We start from the raw sequence: 27,642 nt of genomic DNA, 5'->3' as shown, positions 1-27,642 counted from the left end.
AAATTCTGTAGTGTATGTGTGATAGGAAAGAATTTCAACACATTTCCCTGTACTGAATAGAGCAGTTTTTGAACTTAATAATATGTTAAAACGATATACCTTTCCTGTTAGGTTAACTGTAGTTAGTAAATAATTTATATAATATGTATTTATAATAATTAATATAATTTTTTGTCATAATAAAGGTAAAATGTTTCAATCTGGAATGATGGACAGTGCAAATATATTAAACACTCAGGTATTAACTGACACTATCGGGAAACACTGCTTCCTTTCCCCCATCTAACATTAATAATAGTTTGGCTGGTGTTCTCATCTCAACGGGATATTTAATCCACTTTTCTTTACTGTGAAGTAAAAATCTAGCAGAATACAGTTAACTACGTTTCTATAGAAAACGCTGGAAAAGTTTTAGTCAAAAAGGGCAAAACGAAAGAGCAAATGATGAAAATCACGACCAAATTAAAGATTAAATAGGCCTTTAACAAAGCATCCAATCAGGCACTTTACAAATAATGGTAATGCTGATGATAATTAGAAAGTGATTAGAATGAATTTGCTCTCCAGAGCTGGTCAGCGGTCAGACGTCTTCAACAATTTGAGCAGCAGGTCAGCAGTCAAAAGATGTCGACCATGTGGAAACATTTTAATGGTTCTTACAAGGGACATTAGACAAGCTATTTGTCAAAGGATTATAATGAAGAACTAACTACACACACACACACACACACACACAGGCACATACACCATGCACCCCTCTCCACTCTAATAAAGTATATGGGGTGCCACGCACACACAGCATGCACCTGTCTCCCCTCAAATGAATCCCTTGCATATGGGGTGCTATCAGTTGAAGGGTTTGATGCATGTAATACTCAAGAAGGGGATGTATCTTTAAAAAAAATTACATTGCATTAACATTATGCTTTTAGTAGGCTGTGTGTGTGTGTGTGTGTGTGTGTACAGTATGAAAACAATCTTTCTGTCTAAAGGCAATTAATAACTCAACCAGGCATTTCAGACAGCAGTGATTTTGAATCTAAACAAGTTTAAAGACCAGCAGTGCAAAACACATTGCAAAATTGTTTTTTTTTTTGAAGAATGTCACTATTACTCACGGTCAGAGCATGTACTTGTGGCAATAGAGCTGCTGTCCATCGAGCAATTACCACAGAACTGTACTTGAAATCCAATCTCTGTACTGTCTCAGAGGAGCTCCATCACAATGAACCAGCTCCTCCACGCCTTCTAAATCACTCTGATGTCCTTCCAACAGGGGCTGTTATCATTTTGTAAACGGCTGCTCGTCATGCTTGTCCTACAGTTCCTCCTGCAAGCCCGAACCTCGCAGCATGCTAATCAGAGCCGAGTTAAATTGGAAATCTTGATAGGCATGACCCCTCCCTACAGGAAGCTGGTTCCCAACCAACTTGTGTCCGTGAACAAATGATGTGGCAGGCCACTGTTAAGCAACAGAGCTAAAAATAAAAGCATCGTCATTTTTTAGAAGGCAGTAAAAACAATTATCTGACTTTGGTGACTGCGATAAATAGGCATGGTCTTTTTTTTTCTTTTTTTTTTAATTTAAGATCTGTACTCTATAGCTATGTATCTTTCTGGCATCTTCCTATCTCTCTCTCTCTCTCTCTCTCTCTCGCTGTGTCTCTTTCTTCAGGTTATCCCTGACTGGAAAGAGCAGGAATGGGATCCGGAGAAACCAGATTCATATGCTGGAATCTTCCACTTCCGCTTTTGGCGCTTTGGTGAATGGGTGGATGTAGTGATCGATGACCGCCTGCCCACGGTGGACAATCAGCTGGTGTACTGCCACTCAAATGACAGCAATGAGTTCTGGAGTGCTCTGGTGGAAAAAGCTTATGCCAAGTATGTGCACTTCAATTATAAATGCCGTGTTAATCCAGCATGCTTGCTTACATATTTTGCAAAATACAAAATATACAACATTACGTTCATAAAAACACACTGCTGGTTATTTACCTTAATCTCATCCTGTTTAAGAGTAATTAGAATGAACTTACTTTAGATTTCTCTGAAATGGTCAATGTGAAATTTATATATTATATAGTGTTATATATTTTGAGTTGTCACAACGGTGAGAAATTGCTGAGAAAAACTTTTTCCTGTCCATTTAATAGATCAATATGTATATCGCTGGTCCACCTTAAAACTTACGCAAATGCAAAATACAGTTAGAAGTGAAATCTCCCTCTCCTATCCGTGTGCATTATTGTTCTCATGATTTAATTCAGAGTTTTCCCACACAGGCCATAATAACAGCATTAGTCATGTGTTCCAGGGGAAAAAAGTGCATGCATACTTTACACCCACACCTCCAGCAGCATATTTTTATTTTAATCTATTTACCTTCAGTTCCACAGCAGAGCTCACATACAGCAAAACGCTGACAGACGGTAAAGGAAAAAAGAAATCAATAATGGTGGACCCATTGATTTAAAAAAAAAAATGAAGGTGGAAACTGACTTGGGTGAAAAGCAGTGTACTAGCTATGCAGGAAAAAAATAGATAGATAGATAGATAGATAGATAGATAGATAGATAGATAGAAAAAAACATCATGCTGTATATCTATACTGATATGGACTGGGTAATGTGTTAGGAATGAAAGGATGCCACATCATTTGAAGGAAATGAAAATTATACGGTGCAACTTGGTGGTGTTGGATGGACCGAAACTTGATGTCCCAGAGGTGTACTATTGTATTTAGGACAGGCAAGCGTGGGGGCCATTCAATGGTATATCACGTCCTTCATCCTCCAGGAACTGCCTGCATACTCACGCCACATGAGGCCAGGCATTTTCGTGCACCAGGAGGAACCCACTGCAACAGAGTAGGGTCTGACAATGGGTCCAAAGATTTCATCCCAATACCTAATGGCAGTCAGGATGCCATTTTCTAGCCTGTAGCGGTTTGTGCATTCCTCCATAGATATGCCTCCCCAGACCATCACTGACCCACCACCAAACTTAACTGACAACAGTTTTCCAAAGTGTTCCTGAGCCCACGTGGCAATATCCTATACAGAATGATGTCTGTTTTTAATGCAGTGCCGCCTGAGGGATCGAAGGTCGCGGCCATTCAGTGTTGGTTTTCAGCCTTGCTGCTTATGTACAGATTTCTCTGGATTCTCTGAATCTTCTGATGATATTAAGGCCTGTAGATCATGGAATACCTAAATTCTTTGCAATTGTACGTTGAAGAAAGTTGTTTCTTAACTGTTGGACTGTTTGCACCCCATCCATGCTTGTGAATGACTGAGCCGTTCGGGGATCCTCCTTTTATACCTAATCATGAAGCTCACCTTTTTGTTCACCTGTGGAATGTTCAAAACAGGTGTTTTTGGAGCATCCCCCAACTTTCCCAGTCTTTTGTTGCCCCTGTCCCAGCTCTTTTGCAGGCATCAAATTCAAAATGAGTGAATATTTGCAAGAGACAATCAAGTTGATCAGTTGGAACATTGCATATCTTGTCTTTGTGGTGTTTTCAATTAAATATGGGTCATGGGATTTTATTTACGTTTTACACAACATCCCAACTTCATTAGACTTGGGGTTCGTATTTTTTTTTTCCAATAATGTAATATAATCCAGACCTAATCTAAAGAACTTTCCCTGTTACAATAACAAGCAATTTCACTTGCTTAATAAGACATTTATTTTAAATGAAGCCCTTTATCTAAACTATGCAAATGCGTGCAGGTGTAGTACTATGCAGTAAATGATGGCATTTCTGCACATATTCTACTATTACAGTGCATCAAAAGATCTTATAAGTCCTTTTGAATGAAATGTAAATGGAAGATGTTACATCATTTGTTTATTATATTTCATTCACCATGCAGGAGTTCTCGGCAGCTCTTGTTTTTAATGCCCATGCTGTTATGAAAGGTTTTTTTTTTTTATTTCACAGTCACACTGCAGAGTGACTGAAACTATCAGTTTTTTGTGCCTTTTTTTTCATTATTCACATTTCCATCTGTGGGAGAGAAAGCGAGCAAGCATCTCTCGCCCTCGTGAGACATGAACTCAGTTATAAAAGACATTAAGCAAGAAAACAATCTTCCACACAGGCTGCCTGTATGTTTCAGTGAAATCTGTCAGCTTGCTCTTTTAAACAACATCAAGAACGTGTTGGACATGAAAAGTGCTGTGTGTGGTGCAGCTCTGTGTCAGCTCTGCAGGAAGCTGTTTCAGTCTGCTGTAACATGGCCCAGGAATACACGTCTCTGTTATTGGTTAGCCCAATGACTAGTCAAACATAAAAATTTATCATTTTTAATAAGCGACATTATCAAATATTCAGATTTATCATTGCAGGCCTTTATCAATGCAAGTACATTCCGTTTTTAGAAGGCCTAGGATTCGAGAAAAGTCCTAAACAATAAGCGCTATGAAGACTGAGGAGATATCAGAGTCTGTCAGGGTTTGTTTATTTAAAAAAATCCCAAAATTTGAACAGCCCATGGAGCATCATTTAATAAAATTAAAAATAAATTAGGATAACGCTTTATTAATCTCCAGTGGGAAATGCTGGTGTTACAGCAGCACAGAGACAACAGAGAAAATAAAACAACAGAAGCACATTTAAATAAGGGAAAATAAACAACTATAAGCAACCATATCTAGAATAAATATCAAACAGATACTCTGCAGGTTATCAACTATGCAAATGTACAAAATTGTGCAGTTATATATAGATTCTGGGGGACTGAATATAAGCAGATACAGTATTTTTGTACAATGTGCAAAAATATCATTGTGCAGCATGAGTCTGATGTTCATCGTATAAAGAGTAGTACAGAAAAAAAAAACTACTTACCTTATCAAGTGGAGAAGTTATGTGCGTAGTTTCCAGTCTGGTAGCTGCAGAGAGAAAGCACTTGAGAAAGCACTGCTTTCTGCTCCGAGGCAGGTGAAGTGTAGTGGTTATTGCATGGAGCAGGTGGGAGTGATAGCTCATGAGAACAGGGATAAAATAATCCATTATTGTAAAATAGAAGGAATATGGCACTACTGCTGCAACTCTTGAAGAGACCATCCACCAAAAGTCAGTGAGCAGGTGAGGATTAATAGTTCGAGAAGATCCACAGCTCTGATTGGGTGTCATTTGGTTGGTTTTAGGCTGGAACGGATTGGACTGCAGAGCATCACAGATGCATCCTAAACACACACATTAGCACATAAAATACAGACAGGGCTATGAAAGGATACTGAAATGCTCTGCAAAAGAAATTTAGACTGCAAAATTAACTAATGAAATTGTCATTAATAAAATCAAATAGTCAACATCATGCAGATTTTTTTCATGAAGCATTATTTATTATTATTATTTATTTTACAAGCATTTTATTTAGATTCTCTGCCAATTTAAGCATGAGATGTGTAAAAGCATCTAAAACAGGCTGATTAATATTACTTAATTATAATTATAGCAATGTTATAATAACAAATACATTTACCCATGTGAAATTTTTTCACTCGGTATAGAATAAATCTCTTTCTCTTCACTTCTGCAGAGTGTATGGCTGTTACGAAGCTCTGGATGGTGGGAACACAGCCGACGCTTTAGTGGACTTCACCGGCGGGGTCTCGGAGCCAGTGGACCTGCTAGAAGGAATGTACGCTCAGGATGAAGCGGCAAGGAACCAGATGTTCGAGAGAGTGCTGAAGGTCCACAATCGAGACGGACTCATCAGCTGCTCCATCAGGGTGTGCTTTTACTGTTACACTTTCTGTCACATAACCAAGGCTTTTATCTTCTAGATAATATAAGATGCTGTGTCCTTTTTTTTTTTTTTCTTACACAGTTTTGTTTTTAGCAAAAATGTCACGCTGTTGTTGGATGTGCCAGGATGATTTTGACACTCATCCCGTATCCCTTATTCGATACAGATTTACATTTCTGTCTTCTAAAGCTTAATGCTGCGACTTACATTAGAATTACCGGAGCGCTGGTCAGAACATGTTAGGAGTTTCTAAAACGGAAGCCATGACAGTCGTTCCAGATGCAATTGAATCCACAGGCTTATACGTATTAATGCATTCCTTCTGACAGATTACATGTTGTTTCTATAGTAACACCTCATCAAGTCACATGGACTTGTGGGACAGATGAATCTACAAAATCTATAAATCAACCTAAGACTAATAAATCGTTGATTTGATGAAGGTAGGAGTTTCCAGTTTCAGTTAAAGTTGTATATTCAGAGCCAAGAACTTTCTCCAAAACATGATCACAGCAGTTTTCTTATCATTTCCTTTGAGTCAGAGAAATAAGAGAAGCAGATGAGGAAACATCTGTTTATAGTTGATAACAGGAACCAACTAGTTTTCCTGATGATCCATAAAATTAAATGTAAGTGTACAGTAAGTGGATAAAAAATGGAATTATAGCAAACTGCTGTTGTATAAGTGGAATAAAACATTTCAGGATGTGTTGTTATGGAAAATAATCGCATCACTCAGTCTTTGATTAGTTTCTTTTAACAGAATGCGCTCCAGTATATAATTCCTTTCATATTAACTGTACCATGCTGTCCATTTATACTATATAAAAACAAATGCCTGCTTTTCCATCATCTTTTAAAAATATTTAGTTAAATTCATATTTTAATTTTTTAAATCTATTTTCCTCTGCATTTAAAACAAAAAAAAAACAAACAAAATCTACATTATAACAATTCTGTACATTTTTTATATTTAAAAAAAATAAAAGTAAAAAAAAAAACCCCGTAAATTTAATAAATTTACAGTTATTATTGTGCTTAGAATAAATGATGTTTTAAATAGCTCCTCTATTTTGTTTTATTCTTAAGATTGTTTGCGTATAAGACACGGCATTTCTATTCGACAGCCGCAGCACATGACCGTAGATATCAGTGGGGCAGGACAATGTCAATAGTGACACAGCCTCCATTTTTGCAGTGTTCGATGGCACACAATGAAACTCTAATATCGTTAACCGGCGTCTGTATTAGAAAAATTTCCAGTCCATTTACATTTCACAAAGAGCCACGAAACACAAAAGGAGACATATTTATCTTCTTTATCTCAGCTTTTGCATGGGAAACATGGCTCAGCATGGTGCACATGCATTTTTGTTACACTTCATAATTTCCTTTCCCTCTCCGAATCGGTGCAATATATCTTACAACAGTATCCTCAATAAAGGCTGGAAAATCAGCCATTCAACAAACAGTAACCTTTCACAACTCTATACATTTTAAATTACATATAAATACTAATGACCTTTTTAGGATTGATAAATGAATTTTTAAAATGTTCCTGTTTCTTTTATTTGCTCAACTTTTTAGTTTTGTGAGGTAGTTTGCAAACTGAGCCATTTATCTTCCAGAGAATTATTATTGTACCTTGTTGGCAAAAATCAAGTTCATCAGGAGAGGAGTCACACAGCCACATGCAGGACAGTTAACTGAGAAGTCTGACTGGGCTAGATTAAAAAATATCCTAAAGCCAGCAAGATCTGATTTTATAGCAAATAAATTCTAAATGAGTTTTCACACTGGCAGCTTAGTCTGAGTCACTGTAAGATGTTATGAGGAGTTTGGTTACACTGATGTAACCTGGGCATGTGTTTTATCTAATGATGGCATCATTAGTTTCAACAACACATGTGTACCATGAGTGACAAGGGGAATGTTGTCAGACTTCTATTGAGGCATCTCACCTCTTCTGTGTGAGTCTGAGACCAGGCCAAAGCTGCAGGGCAATCCCAGGATCGGGAATTACACTCGGCTTGTCTGGTGATTTCGAGATGTAGTTAGACTGAGAAGTTTTGCAGTAACCTGGCAACCCTGGTTAAAGGTCATAGCTCTACTGTGTGTACTAGAAGAGAGAAGCACACTTGCTCCAGTTAATACAGTAGGAGTATGGTGACTGTCTATTACGGAAGTTGTTCTAAATATTTATGAGTTAGGCAAATCTATAGAACAAGTCGAGTGTTATAGCCTCTCAGCTTGAGGCAACATCATTATAAATGTCATCGTGCTCCACTAAAATGTATGGTTTAATATGCTGCAGTAGAACTGGTTCAGTTCATCATAGACACCCAAGGGCTTTTCTCACTTGAAATATCTAACCCTGGGTCATTATCAACTCTGGGGAACAGAATCATTGGTTATCTTGTTTCACGTATCACACAGTTCATAGATTACCAGGGGTTAACAGTTAATCCTGGCTCTTTATAATCTGATGTTTCACTCTGTAAATTTCTAAACTCTGGGTTAACCTTCTTATTCACATATTTGCGACGTCAACAACGCGATGAGATTGGCTCACGCTTTCACATCAGTTAAAATAAATAAATAGATAAAATTCCAGATAAATTTTCCAGTTCCTGTTGATAAGCATCTAGTCCTTACATTCAAACACCACATTGTTTCATGCTGTACGAGCATGTTACCACAATGCAGGGTTAAAAACACAAACGCTTTAGAGCAGGGTTTCATAAACCGGGGTAAAAATCACAGCCAATATTTCATTTAGATTACAAGTGTGAAACCTTCCTCTACCTGGGACTAAAAGGAAGGTTTAGATTGACAATAGTCCAGGGTTAAATACAATGTAAGAAGCTTTACTGCCTGTATTTGCACTATGCATTTGTTGGAACAAATGTTTTAGATTTAATCGTGATTATTTGCTGTAGAATTGTTTATTCTATAGACCCTGTTTAACTGTCCTATCCATTGCTTCTTCCCTGAGCAAGGGGCAGCATGATACCTGCCCAGATGGGCCACTATTAGAGACTCAGTAAAGATAATAAGTAAATAGTTAATTACTCAAAAATTTAATTTGTATATCAACAGAATTATATGGCATTGAGAATAAGCACTTTACACAGATTAACTTTTGTTGAATGAATATTATATACATGGTAGGACTCTGCTCTACCTGCCCCTATGGATGAGCTGCCACTGCTGTTAGATTCACTGAATAATTCATAATTCCTCGACATCCTCAGCAGAAGAGGTACATTAAATTAAATGTACACTACATTCTCTAGGTACTTTACCTGAAGGTATAAGACATACCTTTGAGTTACGTTTGTCACCTTTTTTTTTTTATTAGATTGTAAAGAATTTTAGGATCATCTGATACCTAAACGAATCATAAGTGAGAATCATGATTACATCTCCTGAGCCATCAAAGTTCAGCCTTAAACTAATATAAATTTGCTCAGGGTGTTTTTTTTTTTTTTTTTCCACCATCATTTTCTGCCAGACTTTCATCTTCTTGTAAATGAGTCCAGTCTCAGACTCGGAGCAATCTTTTATTGGCTACGTGACTTTTTTATCAATAAGGTTTTTTTTTCTCTCGCAACAGCGACGAGACATTTATAGACAGCAAGAGCTGAGACTGCCAGTGTGGCTACACTGCCATATCAAATCAAACACACACAAATCCCTCAGGCTTACCAAGGATTCAGCTTTGAATTAGCAAACTTTGGGAAATCCATTTGTACATCTAAACAAATGGAACCACGAAACAAAGAAACCGAGACATGTTTAGGAATTAACTCAATCTGGAGTTCAAGTCAGAGCAAGGGCTAATCAAGTTCTAACGTAGCTTTGAGGTTTGGTGTTGGTTTATTGGTTTTTTTGTCCAGGAGACAGTTTAATTTGAAGATTGCTACATCAGGCCCTTTAGCGTGTCTGGCCTTGCTTGTTTCAGACACGGCCTAATTGCTTTTTTCATCTTACTGTCCTGCCTTTGCTATGAACACACACAGCCAATCTGAGAATGTTTCTATTGACCAGTAATGGGTGTCACAGGGAGTTTACAAGACCTGTCATACACTGAGAGCTTCATTTTCTTCTACAGTATGCCAAGCAGTATCCTCACTAAATTGGTCATTTAAACTTAAACTGAAAATTTTATTGCTGTTCATCACTCAGTCTGTTGAGGCCTTATTTGCTAGAATCTGTATTATTTAACACATTACACTTATATTTCTTGATGATTATGTTCAAGTAGCTCCTTTCCCATTCCCCTGCAGGCGACCACAGTGGAGGACATGGAGGCTCGGCTGGACTGTGGGCTGGTCAAAGGTCATGCTTACGCAGTCACTGATGTTCGGAAAGTGCGCCTGGGCCACGGCTTGCTGGCCTTCTTCAAATCTGAGAAGCTGCATATGATCCGTATGAGGAACCCCTGGGGAGAGAAGGAGTGGAGCGGGCCATGGAGTGATAGGTGAGAGTGCCCACTGCTGGACTGGAGATCTATTGGAAATCACCAAGATTTTACAATGTGTATTTTTCAGCCCAGGTTTGCTGTGACAGAATTAAACACACAAAAATAAGTCTTTTGGTCATTAATTGATATTTGTGATTTTAGATTTGAGCACTGACCTGTTCATTTGAGGCCATTTAGAGTTATTGTGTCCAACGACAGTCTATGCCAGTTTCAGAAATGTTGATAAGAAGGTCAGAGAGTGAGCACTGCTGCAACGCTCATTTAAAATCCACTGCAGAACCCGGTGTGTTTGTGTTAGCTAAGCCGGACTGGACAGTTAAATGGAAACGGGACACTTCAGATTCTAGAGAGTATTTGATTGGACATAAAATGACGTCATCAGAATGTTTTAAATGCAAAATTTGTCATTGTTTGAAAGCACATTAGCTTAGAGATAATATAACATTCATACTAAAAGCCACAGAACTTCAATTCTGATTGTGTAAGGACTTAAAAATCCCAGGAAGTCAGTTTTTTTAATGGTCAGCCTATTGTAGTCATGCTCTACTATTAATCAAAAGCAAAAAAATATATATTTTAAATGCTTTGCCTCTGAAAACAATGTTAGCGTGTGCACACACTATTTAGAAAATCATCCGTCTCATTCTCCCTCCTTCCCCTGAGACAGGTTCTGTCTAAATAACACACAGCCAAAGTGACTATTCTTATCGCCGGCTGGTGTGAAATTGAGATATCAAGGCAGGCAGGCGGGTATAAAATTGGAAGCACCTGCAGGGGAAAAGGGAAAAGTTCAAGGGGTGTTTAGATATTCATATTATCCATTTAAATGACAGGCTGCTTGTTTTATGACAGCCTAAACGTCTCCTACAGCGGCTGGGTGTGAAATGGAAACGTAATTACAATTCGAGGGAAATCTTTCTTGCGTGTTCAGCCTCAGGTCAGCCACCGCTCCGCTTTGGTTATATGGGACTGAATTATTTACCATGCAGCCAGAGAAATGTTATTGAGGTGAAAGCAGTCTTTCTTCATATTTTTTTTCGCAGATGAAATATTAATTGAGGGTTTGATGAGAATATCACAGTGCTTCAGAAATCCCTGAGACAGAGACATGGCGCGTGTGTGTGTGTGTGTGATCTAATCCCTTGCTGTCTGAACAGATATCAGATATATGATGAGTGTGATGTGTGTTATAGCTCAGAGGAATGGAATAAGGTGAGCAAAAGCGAGAGGGAGAAGCTGGGTGTCACTGTGCAGGATGACGGAGAGTTTTGGTGAGAATATTTTTTATCCTCTGCTTTAGTCATGAAATGTACAAAGTGTTCTATTCAGTACTGATATTGAAAGGAGTATTACTCTCTGTTATTTCTGAGATGAGAATAGCTACGTGCACGATATTAAATCCTCACCATTAGCATGTCATTCAGTCGTGACTATGGCCTTGAAGTTCCTTGAAGTTGATTTTTTTGGGGGGGGGCGTCTGCCAGCGATCTCTATTGAGTTGACTGTTATATAAAGAAATGGTTCAGGCAAATAGGAAATTTCCGTCTTTCCCACACACATTCAGACCAGTCTAGCTAATAAGTCTATCTCACCCAAAATTGTTCCATAATTGACATTGTGATGATCTGTAATCTGATTTTGATGCTGGAGATTAAAACCTACGTACTGCTGTGTAATCCTAAAGACTGTCCTGTGCTCATTCCAGGACTCCTATTCACAATATGCTTATACTGAACATCTTTTCTACAGTATGCTTCATTATATAGTTTATAGTTGTAGAATGATAATTAATATAATCTCATTATCCCCTCTGGGTATCCCGATTTGTCTCAAGGTTTCTTCCTCGTGTCAGGTCAGAGAGTTTTTCCTTCGCGCTTGTCACTGTTTTCTCATTTCAGATCTAAATCGAAATCAATAGATTTCAAGCAATAAATCAATCACTTAATCAATCGATCAATCAATCACGTTTATTAGATTTTACAAACCACTGAGTGCTGTACAAAAGCGAGTGTACCAAATAAGGAAACACCAGACACACACAAGAAACAAAGGAGGTTAATGGCTAGTTAAAAGCCAGTGAAAATAAATTTTTAAATTAATAAATAGGTTTTAAGCATGGATTTAAAAACTGAAAGAGATGACACCATTCTAAAGGATACCAGCAGGTTACTCCAGAGCTTGGGGACAGCTATGGCAAAAGCTCGATCGCCTCTATGATTTAATCTGGACTCGGAGACAAAAAGCAATCCAAGATCTCCAGATATAGATTGTGTGGGATCAGCTATGACCTATTGCTAACAGGCTGGTGTATGTAAAGAAAAGAATTTCACTGTGCTGTAACATTTATGTGACAAAGGCTTCTTCTTCTCAATTTTGATTGTGGGACACAGAAACTAGGAAGTAAAATGACATCAGATTTGAGGTTAAGCATGATTCTGGTTGTCTAAGATGGCTGCCACCACAGCACCTCAGTGTTCAGGTACATGGTAAAGCTTTGGTTATTTTTATAGATCATAATGTGTCCTTACCCACATCAGCACAACATCCATGTGACATCACCAAAGAAGTAGACGAGGTTTAAGATTTTTTGTGGGAGAAAATGAAAATGCTTGTTAGCTTCATCAGCATCAGATGTAACCAGATCATTTGGGGTAGGTTTCTTTTTGGCTGAAAAATGTTTAAAGCAGCACTAAACTATTCGAAAGCAAAACTCGAGATCGGTGAAAAACTCCCTGCTGATTCTGATCATGCACTCAGGATGAACTTTGAGGATTTCTGTCACTACTTCACTGACCTCATCCTGTGTCGGCTCATCAACACGTCCTACCTGAGCATCCATAAGACCTGGGAGGAGGAGGTGATGAGAGGATCCTGGGTTTACCGAGACGACCCTCTGCGTAACCGCTCAGGAGGATGCATCAATCACAAAGCCACTTTCCTGCAGAACCCTCAGGTCTGTGCTTCTGTACTTGCTGTCCTAAACACATTTTCTTCAACATGATATAAGCAATGTCAATGTACACTTGCTTTGCATAAGTATTCAACCCACTTTGAAATTTTACATTTTGTAGTGCAATAACCTGGAAGCGAATTAACCGAACTGATATATATCATGCAACTATACAAAATAACTCATAACTCATAAGTATTCGCCCTGCATTGGTGTGAAACTCCTAAATTGATTAATCCAGGCTCAGTTTCAAGCAGAAGTCATGTACTTAGCTGATGGAGTTGATCGAACTGCATGCAATTAAAGCATCATGTGGTCTAAATATAATGATACACCTGTTTCTGGAAGAGATCATCATGAAGACCAAGGTTTATCAGAACAAGTCTGGAACAAGGCTTTGCTTAAAAAACATACCAGACATCAAACATCCAACACCCTCAGAGCACAGTCAGACCCATACATTAAACAGAAATAATTTGGTACAATCGCAACTCTTTATCAAAGGTACATCCATGCTTTTGTAGGAGTAGCGTTTATCCTCAATGATGTTCCTAAAACTGATCTATTAATGTGTATTAATAATAATCTAAAAGACATTTCGAGTGGATTTAAAAGTACCTCGTCGTCTCTGTAGTACGTGTTCGACGTGAGGAAGGTGGAGGACGAGGTCTTGATCTGCCTGCAGCAGAAAGAGAAAAGAGCAACTCCGAAAGAAGGCAAAGGAGAAAACCTGGCTATCGGCTTCGACATCCATCGGGTACTGAACTATAAACAATACACATACACTGTAAACACCTACCAGCCATTACAGCCTAACTATTAGTATATTAGCTTCATTTTGGTGAAATGACTCCTTTTTAAATTAAGCAGCAGTTTTATTAACTGTGTATTGAAGCAGCACTGATACATTACATTATGTTTGCATCATAAATGATGTATATCTTATCATTTGGATGGAAGGATAATTGACTCAGAGGTACTGGCTGCCAGCCAGTCGACTCTCACTATACTCAGGTTGATTCAGTTGAATGAAACATGCGAGAGAAATATAATGGATTATATAATTTGATGGATTAATTATTGATGTGATTAAAAAGAAGTGTTGATTATGAGCCTCATTTATTCTGTGGCATAATTAACATCAGGGAAGTTGGATTAAAGAGCCCCAGCAAGCGTTAGTCAAGGGAAAGGGAACAAGAAAGCTTTGCTAGCGCTTCAAGAAAAAAAAGAAATGATTGTCAATCCATCTGTTTAATGACCAAATACATGCTTATTTTTAATCAGCTTTATTGAAGTTTAAGCACAACTTAAGATAGAAGGCTGTAAATGAAAATCAAGGCTTGTATCTGATGAAATCTGCAGTTTTAACCAGAACATAAGTGGCTTTATCGAATCAAAGGATTGCTCATTTGTTGAAAATATCCATCTGCATTTCATCAACTCGATTTGCACATGCATGCATGCTTGGAATTTAGCTCCGCCCCCCACAAACATGTCTGTTTAGCTATGCCGAAGGGCATATGTAGATTCAGCAGATGGGAAACAGCTTTAATGATTATTTGTAACATAGTTCACAACTGCTAGTGTGATTTAATATGAGACATAAACGTTTTTAATGAGGTCGTCAACACAGTTCTTTCACTGATAGGTGCAAGCCCTCACGTCTCTACAACCTTCTTGCCTCTAGGTGGAACTGAACAGAAAGTACCGCATGCATACGGCCCAGCAGAAAGTCGCAGGTTCCATCTACATCAACTCTCGCTGCGTCTTCCTGAGGAAAGAGCTGAAAGAGGGCCGCTATGTCATCATCCCCACGACCTTTGACCCTGGCCAGCAGGGAGACTTCCTTCTCCGAGTATTCACAGATGTGCCTTCAGACTGCAAGTAAACCTAACTGCTAATGCGTCCTTTGTTACTTTTGTTTCGAATCCTTTAATGATTCCATGAAATCTCACATCCAGTGTTAATTGCTCGGTTTGTTCTGATGTTCTGTGTTGGAACAGAGAGCTGACCCTGGACGAGCCTCCTCAGACGTGTTGGACTGGGATGTGTGGATATCCTCAGCTGGTCACTCAGGTGCACGTGCTGAGTGCTGAGGGGCTGCAGGGACAAGATTCTAACGGAGGTAAGCTGACACACACAGCATAAAACCATGTAAAATGATCATCTCTTCAGACGGGTACTTCTATTTTGATAGGCCAAACTGAACTACATTTTGTGCATCTTAAATGCCAGTGAGCAGTAAATTACCAAGCATGTTCATGGAATAGATTTGCATTAAGTGATTCTTACAAAACTCCATAAAAGCTAATGCTTACAGAGCGCTGAAAGCAGCAAAATGACAACTAAATGGTGAAAGATCTCCTCCTAAGTGTTTGCCAGTCATGCAGCTCATCTACTGCTGCACTTCAGCTACCACAGACACACAATAACTCTTCATTGCATAACCATTTGTAAGAGAGATTTAACCAGTGAGAGGCATTGGAACCTTGTATTTATTTATTTTAGGAAGATACACCCTATACAAATTGGAAATTTATTACAGCAAACACACAAAACAGATGTTTTGCTCATATGAAGAAGATAATCCTCTGTAGACCCTGTTAATAAATCAGCTGGCATGTTTTTTTTTTTTTTTTTTTAGTAAGTCAGGGCCTGTGAGTTCTTGTTCCCTTTCTTGCTCTCGTGTATCCTCTTCTCTCCTGAGCTTAAAACCAGCAGGGAGCTCTTGAAGGTACACACCGACCTGCCTGATTCCCTACAAGACACAAAATGACATAAACAGCAGAGGCACTGAATCTTAGCGGCAGTGAGCATAAATTATTCTCCTGCTAAAGAAACACAGACACCCAGACCCAGGGCGCCAAAACTATTAATCAGCCTGATACCTCTAATGTGCCTGTTTTTATACTCACTGCCTAGATTTATTCTACTCTAATGCAGTTTGTCTAACAATCTGCAGTTTCTAATAGGTGTTAGACTCTCATATTTCTGAATCACCACAAACTTTCAGTACAATCACACTTTAATGTCCAAAGATTTGTCCTTCACTGTAAGTGGACTTACACTTGATGTTCTTATCTGCAGGTGTAAATGCTAATTTTGGCCAAAAATAGAAACCACTCTGTCCCTAGCACCATTTCCATTAACGTTCAGCCATATCTCCGGATTTGGTCAGTAGCTGTGGTGTTGCATTAGCATGAAAAAGTGCACAAATTGCAAAAGTAATACATGACCGTAGGACGTCTTGTTCCAGCCTCTGATCCATACGTGATTATCACCTGTGAGGGGGAGAAAGTTCGATCGCCTGTGCATAAGGACACACGATGCCCCAACTTTGACATCAAGGGGGTGTTCTATCGCAAAAAGCCAAAAGAAGGAATTCACATTGAGGTGAGTGTGACGCTCTTCTGTTTACTCTGTTCTTGTTTTATATTTTATATTTAATATAGTTTTTATATTATTTATCTTTATTATGGGTTTGGTTAGTTAAATTAAAATTCACCTTATGTTTTGCCCAATTGTGTACCTTTGCATGATTACTGTGGCAGATTAATTTGCATAAGTTTAAGTTCAGCTATGTAGCGCTTCACTCTGACAGCATCAAAGCTAGCTATCTAGTTAGTTATTGAGCTAGCTAAAGCTATGGTTAAGAAGGCAATCTTTAGCTAATTCAAAGGGGACAGCCATGTAAAAGTGTAACAGCGGCTAATTTTATATGGTGAAAGTAGCTAACTCCTTAGATACCTAACCTTCTAGATTTTTATATCTACTCACAACCATTTAACTTATTTAATAGCAAGTTTACAGTACTGCACCTAGCTAGCTTAAACTAAACATTTCCCTTTTTAACAATCAAAAGAGTTTTAGAGTCGCTTCATTTTGGCATATATAATACCACAGGACCTTGCAGAAGTAGTAAAGAAATGTTATTTCACTGCTAATGCTATAATGTAGATTACTTTTTTGTTTTTTTCAGATAAGTTTGGATTATTATTGGATTATTTGGATTATTATTTGACAATAGCAACACAATGAGAAAATTGGCAGCTTTTATTGATCACTTTAGTCATGTAATAAGAAATCAGGAAAATAACATACCAGCCAGAAAAGATGGTATTCCAGCTAGACCAGCTCCACCAGGATTTTTCAGCTTGCACATTTTGTCCTGCACGTTTTAGTGTTTCCCCTCCTCAAACACACCCACTTCTACTCAGGATGCATTTGTTATTAGATGATTAATTGGATCAGTTTGAGAATGGAAAACCCAAATATGTGCAGAACGGGGGTACTCCAGGACCAGACTGGGAAACTGTGAGCTAAAAGATCAGTCTATTGAGTAAAGGTTGACTAGTTCTCTGGTTGACATGGTTGATGGTTCTAACAGCCACATAGTGAGTGAGATTTTGCTGTGCCACAAATCATGAAATGTGCAAGCTCTTTTTGAAATAAATGGGCCACAGCATGGCAAACTTGCAAGTGGGTATGTACCCTTACACTTGGCTTTCACCTCTGATTTCTCAATCTGCTTCTTTTCTCTTTTGCGTCCTCTGACTGACCAATGATGATGACAGATCTACAATAAGAATGTGATTGTAGACACCTTCCTGGGTCAGGTGACCCTATTCAGTGAACCGAATGATCGGCAGGAGCAGCACATTGTTCACCTGAGAGACAAGGGCAGCCGCCAAGACAACGACCTCCCCGGCATGCTGACCGTTCGCCTGATCACTTGCACCACACTGACCAACATCTAACACCTTAATGAACCTCACCCCTGCCTCTTACCTCTTACCTTCTTCTCTCTCGATGGCCTGCAATCAAGGTATTCCTCATCCCTCGCTGAATACCCATATCATTTTGCAGCACTCGCATAGTATTCATAAGGGCTACACATTAGTTGTGCATGAGCAGATGAGGTCGGTTCGGTATTGGGGCCTTTGCGGAGTCTTCGTCTTGCGATCAGCCGCATGGTTACCCGCTACCTGCTTACCTCAACAAAAATCAGTTCTTGCCTCCCTCAGTTCTTGTGCGCCCTCATGGCATTCCCACCAGTTCAGACTTGCATTACTATCTCACCTTGCTGAAGACCGTTTATGGAAGAAACCACTTTTGGATGCCTTGGATAGCGCATGACCCACTCGACCTGCTTTCTGAACAACAATGAGGTTGACTCGAGTGCCTCTGAATTGTGTGTATTCTTCAAAATCTTTGGATGTGCAGCAGCATGCTTGGTGTAGCTTTGCAACAATACCAAGAAACAGGGGCACGCAGATCACCCACGACCAGCCGCCTCCGGGGACCAAAAGCCCACCCAGCCTCCATCTCCATAGTAACGCCACTGCCTGAAGACCGTGACAATTTGAACAGCTTATGTGTGTGTGTGTGTGTGTGTGTGTGTATGTGTGTATGTGTGTGTGTGTGTGTGTTTGCGCATGCATGTGTGAGCGTATGCTAATCCCGAATAAACCCCTTCAGACGACCCTTCAAAGGTCATGCATGTGTAAACAAACTTCATAAATTCCAGCAGTGTTTCAGAATGGAGAGCAATCTGTAGGAGATGGACATGTGTATACACACTTTGCATGTATACCTCACTCATGAGACAGTGACATGATGTGACAGACTGCTGGGTCTCATCAGCTCTTGCCAAACAGCATGTGCCATGATGCGAGTCCTATTAGAACTGTTCTTCCACTCCACCAGGGGGTGCTGTACTAATGCTCTAGGAACCGCAGACTCTTTAACAGTCTTTTCCAATTGCTGATGTGCCCTTTTAATATGAACTACTAAAAAGCTATTTATATTACTGCCATGACCAGCTTATGTGTTGCTAGCGTTTTAGTTGCTTGTGTTATGGTGGTAATATTTGAACTGTTTTATCAAATCATATATTGGTTAAAATAAGTCATTTTTTCCATTATTTGAAAGGGGACATTTTATTATTTTTTTTATTTATGCACAATGCCTCATGTTGTCTTAAGATGTATTTTGTTTTTGTTTTGTTTTTTTGTTTGTTTTTGGGGTTTTTTATTTCACAAGAAAAGATGGAAAATTAGGATGTTTTATGTTTCTAGCTGCAGCCCCAGACACTAATGATGTGAAGATCCAGGCTGGGCAAAAGAAGCTTGTGCTTGGACAAAAGTAGACTGCGCTTTTAAAAAAGTAAAGTACAGACCTAAACATGGGCTTTTAATTTAGTCCATATGTCATTTTAAACAGAAAGTAACTATGTAATGCCTTCTGATTTCATCTTTGCTGTTTTTTTTTTACCCAAAGCTAATGGTAGCTACCTCACCAGCATGTTAGCTAGCTAGCTGACTTGCATAATGCTAGCTAGATTAATATTAAGCATGTAGTTAGTGTCTAATAATAGCAATTGCATTAGGGGAATTGACAAGCTGTCCCTATACCTTGACTAGCCCCCAGCCCTTCTGCTGAAAATACATAGGATTTATGAATTGCCATTTAAGGAAAAGGGGCTGAGCTAAGTACCCCTGTTTCATTAGGGGGCGGGGCTAACTTCATGGCCAAAAATGTAAAATGTAATCAAAAATGTAATCAGAATCCTAAAATGAGCCACATTTCTTTGGTTCGACTATTGCATATAACATTTTATATTATTTTAACTAAAACTTATTGACTGGTGACAAATTAAAGGAAAAAGTCTTTTGTTCTATGAGCATTTATTTATTTCACTGCTATGATTTGGCTCTAAGGAAAAGTCACTACAATTCAATACAAACTTATCCAGACTAATCACCTTTATCCTGTATTGAAACATTTCTATCCACATTTCTATAAGTGGTCTCTTTCAGGATGACTCTGCCTTCTTCCACAGGGAATGAGAGCTAACTTAATGGTTTGATGAGGATGAAAATGAGGTAAATCATAGGCTGTGGCCTTCATAGTCACTAGATCTCAACCCCGTTGAACACCTGTGGAAGATGGAGTGGCATGTTAGAGAGCGATCTGCCATCGTCATCATCAGAACTCCAACTGAGGTAATAGCTTTTGGAAGTACTTCTGTAGAATCTATGACTGAATGAAGTTTTTCTGATTGTTTATGCTCTTGACTGTTTATGCTGGATTTTCCTTTAATTTGTCACCCACTACTGGTCAGTATTATCCAGATATTAAATGTTCGGAGTACCTGAGATGAATCTTTGCAAGCTTTTAACAGACAGACTATGATGATGGTGTTGATTTTTGTGTTGTGTTTATGTGGGAGAATTACGGTGGTCAAGAAGTGCAAAACAAAACAAAATAAAATAACAAAATAAATCAGAAAACAAAATAAAATAACAAATCAGAAAACAAAATAACAAAAACAAAATAACAAATCAGAAAACAAAATAACAAATCAGAAAACAAAATAACAAAAACAAAATAAAATAACAAAATTACAAATCAGAAAACAAAATAACAAAAGCAAAATAAAATAACAAAATAAAAAATCTGAAAACAAAACAACAAATACAAAAACAAGTAGTTAGAATTCTATTAGCCAACTATACCTACCTTTTCCAGTTTGTCTGAATTGTCCTTGTGTTTTTGGTTGTTTGTTTTGTGTTTCTCAGCCTCTGTAAAGAATTTATAATATGCATTCACAGCATAAAATTCAACACTGGTTTGTATTGTAAAATCAACATTTTAGTCCAGTAAATGTCCATCCTCTTACTGATGCTCATTACTGTAGTTAATAAGTGCAATTATGTACTTACAGCAAGTCATTTCAAGATTAAAAAAAAACACTAGCATACTTGAAAATACTCTTTAGGACACAAATGAATAGTTTGGTTAATTCTTCCGAGTACAAACAGAGGCTTGTCCCAGCGTGGGTTGTTCTGCGGCGCTGCAGCTAGCTGTCACTCATTTATTTAGCTTCTGCATTGTGGCCTATAGTAAATAGGGACATGAAAACTTCAAGATTTAATGATTTTCTGTCTTAGGGTTGTATTCAGAGTTGAGCACACAGAAGAGTTACTACAGAACTTACACACATCAGTATTCAGATCTCAGATACCTAAAGACTAGTCAGGGTTGTTTTGGAGTTGCACATGACCACAATTTAGTATCTTGTGGCGATATTTAAGGATTTGTTTTGTTGTCGTTTGTTTTGTTTTTTTTTAATAACAGTAATATGTGCTGGATCAAGTGCTATTTTATAAACTGCCGAATAACGAGGGTGAAAGCCATATTATAAAAGTAAACCAAATTTGCAGGGAATCCCTTATATTTAAAGCTGGTGGTCTAAATGCTAATGAAAAGCCCATTTTAGGTGCTCATACACCTGAAAATCAAAAGCATAGAGGGATCTGAATGGGGAGCCCAGGAAATTTGACTTCACTAGCCAGAAATCTGAATACTGACATTAATTTTGGACTTAAATAGCCAACTCTGAATACAGCTCTTAGTCTGAAGGGCCATGTGCTGGGAGACGGGGGGTCAGACCGGTTAGCTCAATAGTTTAAGCATGAAGTGCCATAGTGATAAGTGTTGCATGTGAGGAGTAAGAGAGATAATCATGCCAAGCAGATTAGTCCTCAGGCATAATGGTTAAACCAGACAGCCAGAGATAATGTGACTTCATTCAGTTAGAGAATAGCCATAGATTTAGAGGATAGTGAATTAGGAGAAAATTGATTGTGGAAGTTCTTACTGAGATTTTATGTTTAAAAAAAGTGTATCAGGGGAAGATGGTTAACAGTTTATCTGTCCCTGTATTATAGAGTGAGAATTTTAAAAAGAAATTAGAATTTGGATAAATCACTCCGGAGTACAAGACACACCTTAGAGTTATTCTGCTTTAAGAAAAAAACACTTTATTCTTGCATTAATTAAGGTCATTATAATGTACCGTTGTTTTGTTAAACCTAAAATGGCTTCCTTAAACCGAAACCTTTGCTACAGCGCTGATCTTAATCCCTGACTGATTTCAGGAAAATCACTGTTTATGGGTTTATCAAGCACTTGATAAATGAGAAGACCAAGAACTTATTATATAACTGCATTTATTGTTGTTAATATAAACCCAGCCACTGAAAAGTTAACTCTCTGTGTTATCCCAAGCCCGGATTAAATGCGTCAGGAAGGGCATCCGGCGTAAAACCTGTGCCAAATCGAAACATGCGGACTAAAATGATCCGCTGTGGCGACCCCAAGCAGGGAGCAGCCGAAAGAACAAGAACAACAACATTTATTTTTTTCACTTCCGCTGAGATAATATTTTTCCCCGGGTGTACTCCTGTTGTATTTTTGATGTTAGGTCATTTCCAAGCTAAAGGTAGCACTGTCTTACACAGGCCTGATGCGTACAAGCGTTCTAGCTTTAAATACGTACAAGCCAGTAACATTTATACGACTTTCTCTTTAGTATACTGACGTTTAAACAGTTTAGCATTTCACAGATCTACCATCAAGGTTACCAGGTATGTGTAACAAAATTGGCCTAATTTCCAAACTCAAACCCTCTTAAACCCTGTGTTTATCCCCAAAATTATGATAAATCTTTCTTTGAAATATTTGCACTGATGTTTAAACAGTTAGCATGTCACAGCTCTAGCATCAGGGTTGCCAGGTATGGGTAACAATATTAGCTTAATTTTAAAACCCAAACCCTCTTAAACCCTGTATTAAGCCCAAAAATGATGAATAATCTTACTTTGACATATTTGCACTGATGTTTAAACAGCTAGTATGTCACAGATCTAGCATCAGGGTTGCCAGGTTTATGAAACTAAACTTGCTTAATTTCCAAACTCAAACCCTCTTAAACCCTGTATTAATTCCCAAACTCATTATTGATCTTACTTCTAAATATTTGCAAAGTAAAATCATCTCGGTGTGTGTGTTTTTTTTTTTAATGAAGCAGTATTAAAACAGTTTAAGATGTTTTCCAAAACCATTTTCAGTGCAGTTCTAAAATACCATCTTGTATTATTAGTTATATTGTTATAAATAGAGATAAATGAGTACACCTATTTGCTATTATGCAGTAACACAGTATAAGCATTTAAGTGTTTTATATTTTATTTTATATACATTTTTCTAGTTACTAATTACAATAAATGATTTCAGCTCTTAGTTTAATTATAACCACATACTGCTTACTTACATTGTTGGATGTAATTCTGCAATATTCTTTTTCAAAAAAAAAAAAAACAGCTACCCTGAAGCCTGTCAACTCAATTCTGAGAGACATTTTACACAGAATGGAGACTGGAAGCTGAAGTCTGGCTACAATTTCTTTTTTTCTTTTTTTTTTAAATGACAGCTGTGGTATCATCCACACAGTAATAAAGGTATATTATATACATATACACCCATCAGACATAACATTATGAGCACTGAGAGGTGAAGTGAGTAACAGTGTTTATCTCCTCATCATGGCACCTGTTAGTGGGTGGGATATATTAGGCAGCATGTCGATGTGTTAGAAGCAGGAAAAATGGGCAAGAGTAAGGATTTGACAAAGGGCCAAATTGTGATGGCTAGACGACTGGATCAGAGCATCTCCAAAACTGCAGCTCTTGTGGGGTGTTCCCGGTCTGCAGTGGTCAGTATCTAACAAAAGTGGTCCAAGGAAGGAACAGTGGTGAACCGGCGACAGGGTTATGGGTGGCCAAGGCTCACTGATGCATGTGGGGAGCGAAAGCTGGAACGTGTTGCTCAGATTGCTGAAGACGTTAACAACCTTTTCTGATAGAAAGGTGTCAGAATGCACAGTGCATGACGGGTCATATAGCGGGGCGCGGGGCAGGTGGTCATAATGTTATGCCTAGTCAGTGCATAAATAGATAGAAATGTGGCCATGGCAGAGAGCCAGAGTTTTAATAGCTGGGTCTGTAAAAAAATTTTTTTACCATTCTTACATTTATTAGAGTTCTTATTAGCATATTGGAGATTTTAGCTGGTTTGAATTGAATGGGTTTTTTTATTCAAACTTTAATAACTCAAAACTAGTAAAAGTAGGCCTATAAATAATATCAACTCCATGATAGTTTTAATACAATAAATGTGTGGATGTAAAGTTCTATAAAGAACTTTCTATATAAGAATAAATATTCTATATAAGAGTAAATAAATTTAAATAAATTAATAGTTATAGTAAATGACATAATTGTACAGATTTGCTTACTGAGGTTAATATGTGAAGAGAAATAATCTGTACTGAGAAGATCAATGAATACAGTTACGTGTCTTATACTCCGGAGACAACTATCATCTCATATTCAACACTGAATCACATGCTGAAGCTGTGTTTATTCAGCAGGAATATTAAAATGCACTTTTGTTTTGTTGTCTTTCACATCTTTGGGTTGATTTTGTTTTGTGTAAATGCCACAAAGGTGATTAATGTGCCATTCTTTTATGAGTTGAGTGTAATATTTATTTATTTATTTATTTATTTATTTATTTATTCATTCATTCATTCATTCATTCATTCATTCATTCATTCATTTATTTATTTATTATTTGAATTCTCTGTAATTCTTTTGCCAGCATTCAGACTGTAAAGCTAACACAACAGATTTTTTTGTTGAATTTTTTTAAATTTATTTATTTTTTACCACAGTGTCTCAGTCTTGCTGAACATATTTAGGAATGCACATTTATTAACACGATGCTAAAATTCAGTGCGAGCTCTGTGCACGTCCGTATTCCAGGCGCAGGTTTACAGCCACACGAACGCAGACTGTTCTACAGTGTCCCACATTCAAGATGAGACTCATGCCATAACGTGGTCTTTGTGCCGCGGAGATACGGACACTGCTGCAGCTTTGCACATGCAGGTCTTGAGCTTACGCTGCATGTGCTTTGCACCGGTGGTCAGTGATGTGAACATGTGTATGCTGATTGCTCAGCTTCAGCCAGGCATGAGTGATTGTATGTGGCTGTAACTAATATATTTAGCATAAAATGGCCTGCTGGACATCCAGTTTCATGGATGTTTTGAATACTACTGAACAATTTTGTGAAGATATTAATCTGCATTAATGTGTGTGATGAAACTTTTCAGCGGTTTGTAAGTTTGAAATTGAAGAAGAAAAAAAAAAACCCTTTTTAAACACTCACAACATTTCTACTAAAGGCAGAACGCCACTGCTGGGGGTTTATGTTCGCTTCTGATTAGGGTTGTTACGGTTTCACAGTTAGGCTGATTCAAAAGTTTTACCTTTTTATGTGTTACTGTGTAGTCGAGGTCCCTACTCCAGTGGTTCTCATCCGTTCTGGACGTCCTTTTCTCCGCGCATGGGACGCAACTGCACTAAAAACCATTAGGGCACATAATCCGTTACTGCTGTAAACATGTTACATTGCTACCTCTGCTGCTACTTTTAGCATGTTCACTTTTTTTTTCCTCTTTGACTTTCTTTATAGTCTCTCTCTCTGCAGCTTATATCTATGGCTTTCTAAGAACAATTCAAGGATTCTGAGTTTGTCAGTTCTGAGTTGTTTAAACAGTAGCTTAGGGGTTGTGTACGCACTTCAGGGGTTGGGGGTTGCCTCCATGCTGTGTGTGTGGATTGTCCATGTTCTCCGCATGCTCCATGGGTTTCCTCCCCCAGTCCAACATGTGTTATAGGCTGGATGGCATTGCTAAATTCTCTATAATGTGTGTGTGTGTGATAGTGGCCTGCAGTGGGTTGGCATCCCATCCAGCATGTCCTCTGCCTTGTGCCCCGAGTCCAGGACAATCTCCAGGTTCCCTGTGACCATGTGTAGGATAATCTCTACAGAAAATGGCTTTTAGATATAAAAGACTTTTTACAGAGAAACCGTAATAAATTTCTCCTTCAGTTTTCAACTACAGTTTTAGCTTGTGTGTTTTTAAATAATCAGTTAATACTGTGACATGATGAAACCGTGTTATTTTTAGACTAGGTTATTATACCGTGAATATTTCAAACCGTAATATCCCTACTCTGTTGAACAGCACAACCCCATCTGTTCTCTCTCTCTCTCTCTTTCTGTCTGGGATGCACTGGCTCTCCGGCCTGCATCGCTGCATGTACTGTGACTAACCGGAAGCTCCGCTCGGACAAAACCATCCCGAATGGTGAAATGTGCCATGTCTGAATTCCTTAAGCTACACAGAGCGGCATCGCCTTAAGATTCAGAGAATGCTTGTAGAGAATGTGACGTTTTCTTCTCCTTCTTCTTCTTCTTCTTCTTCTTCTTCAGTATTGATTATAATTTGTCTAATTCACAACTTTATCGACAAATCAGACATCCAGAGAATGAGCTTGTGATACTCTTGTATTTTTCTGCCGACGTTGAACTTGAAAGTGGCGCTGATATAAACTTGCATGATGACGTTCTATATATGGTAGCAGATGCTGAGAACTTTATAACAAGTCTCTTTTAGCAACATTTTATACGCCTTTGTTGAATCTTTTATATCTGTCCATCAAAATCTTTGTGTTAAGCTGAACAATAGTCTACCTTTATCGATTATATGCGTTGAAAAAGATCTGTATCTTCTGTACATTTCAGTGTGTTTTTATTTATTTGTGTATTTCCTGGGTTACACTGTGGTTATTTTCTATTTACTCTCGAAGTATTTATTTTCTCTATTTTGTATTTTGTCAACTTGTGGCATGACTTTGAAATAAAATATTAAAAATCATTTATTCTATATTCCCTCATTATGTTAACTATTCATTTGTTATATTAATGATTGCTTAAACATGCACTGAAACTGAAACTATTTTTAACCTTAGCACACATTATAGCACTAAAGCTATAAGACTAGTGTAGCTATGAAGGTCTTGGAGTGAAGAGAACACTGTAGATGTTCTTAAACGGTTAATACAGGTATGGATTTTTTATTCCGAAACAATTATATTAAGATCACCTATAGAGAGATAGATGGATGGACGGGTGGGTTGGTGGGTTTAGGTAGGTAGGTAGGTAGGTAGGTAGGTAGATAGATAGATAGATAGATAGATAGATAGATAGATAGATAGATAGATAGATAGATAGATAGATAGATAGATAGATAGATAGATGGATGGATGGATGGATGGATGGATGGATGGATGGATGGATGGGAAGGTAGATAGATAGATGGATGGATGGATGGATGTGAAGATAGATAGATAGATAGATAGATAGATAGATAGATAGATAGATAGATAGATAGATAGATAGATAGATTGATTGATTTTAACGAAAACTACTAACATCATTTGATATTTATAATCCATTAACAATGTGGAATGTTTCGGCAAACCACGTTCCCGTTATCACTTACATTACAACAGCTACAGTATAAACACTCATCAGCCTCTCTTTCTCTCTCTTTAATGTAGCTTGTCAAGTTACTGAGAAACTAGGAAACACAAACGCCTCTGTTCCAATGATGGAAAATTGATACAAAGTACTGACACTGGTGCCTTCTTCCTTTAAATAATCTTCTCATTATACAAAACCAT

General features: G+C 38.0%; 1 protein-coding gene across 3 annotated transcripts in view; it reads left to right on the top strand.

Moving 5' to 3' along the window:
- The window catches only part of capn5b (calpain 5b), a 48,220-nt gene extending 21,420 nt beyond the window's left edge, over positions 1-26,800 (top strand). The window contains exons 4-14 of one of the 3 annotated variants that reach the window (XR_009207244.1): positions 1,676-1,884; positions 5,556-5,748; positions 10,055-10,248; positions 11,445-11,522; positions 13,009-13,204; positions 13,836-13,958; positions 14,889-15,085; positions 15,205-15,326; positions 16,458-16,594; positions 17,776-19,366; positions 20,043-26,800. Coding sequence is in view for 2 of the 3 variants with exons in the window: in XM_058415727.1 (XP_058271710.1) it covers positions 1,676-1,884; positions 5,556-5,748; positions 10,055-10,248; positions 11,445-11,522; positions 13,009-13,204; positions 13,836-13,958; positions 14,889-15,085; positions 15,205-15,326; positions 16,458-16,594; positions 17,776-17,958 (1,632 nt within the window). In the remaining variant the exon portion in view is untranslated. Of the gene's footprint in view, positions 1-1,675; positions 1,885-5,555; positions 5,749-10,054; positions 10,249-11,444; positions 11,523-13,008; positions 13,205-13,835; positions 13,959-14,888; positions 15,086-15,204; positions 15,327-16,457; positions 16,595-17,775 lie in introns of all 3 variants that reach the window. The other 2 variants (XM_058415727.1, XM_058415728.1) reach the window with 2 other exon arrangements.
- The last annotated feature ends 842 nt before the right edge of the window (positions 26,801-27,642 follow it).

This window comes from Hemibagrus wyckioides, linkage group LG18 (genome assembly GCF_019097595.1).
Source record: "Hemibagrus wyckioides isolate EC202008001 linkage group LG18, SWU_Hwy_1.0, whole genome shotgun sequence".
NCBI lineage: Eukaryota > Metazoa > Chordata > Actinopteri > Siluriformes > Bagridae > Hemibagrus > Hemibagrus wyckioides.
This window is presented reverse-complemented; position numbering and strand designations above follow the sequence as displayed.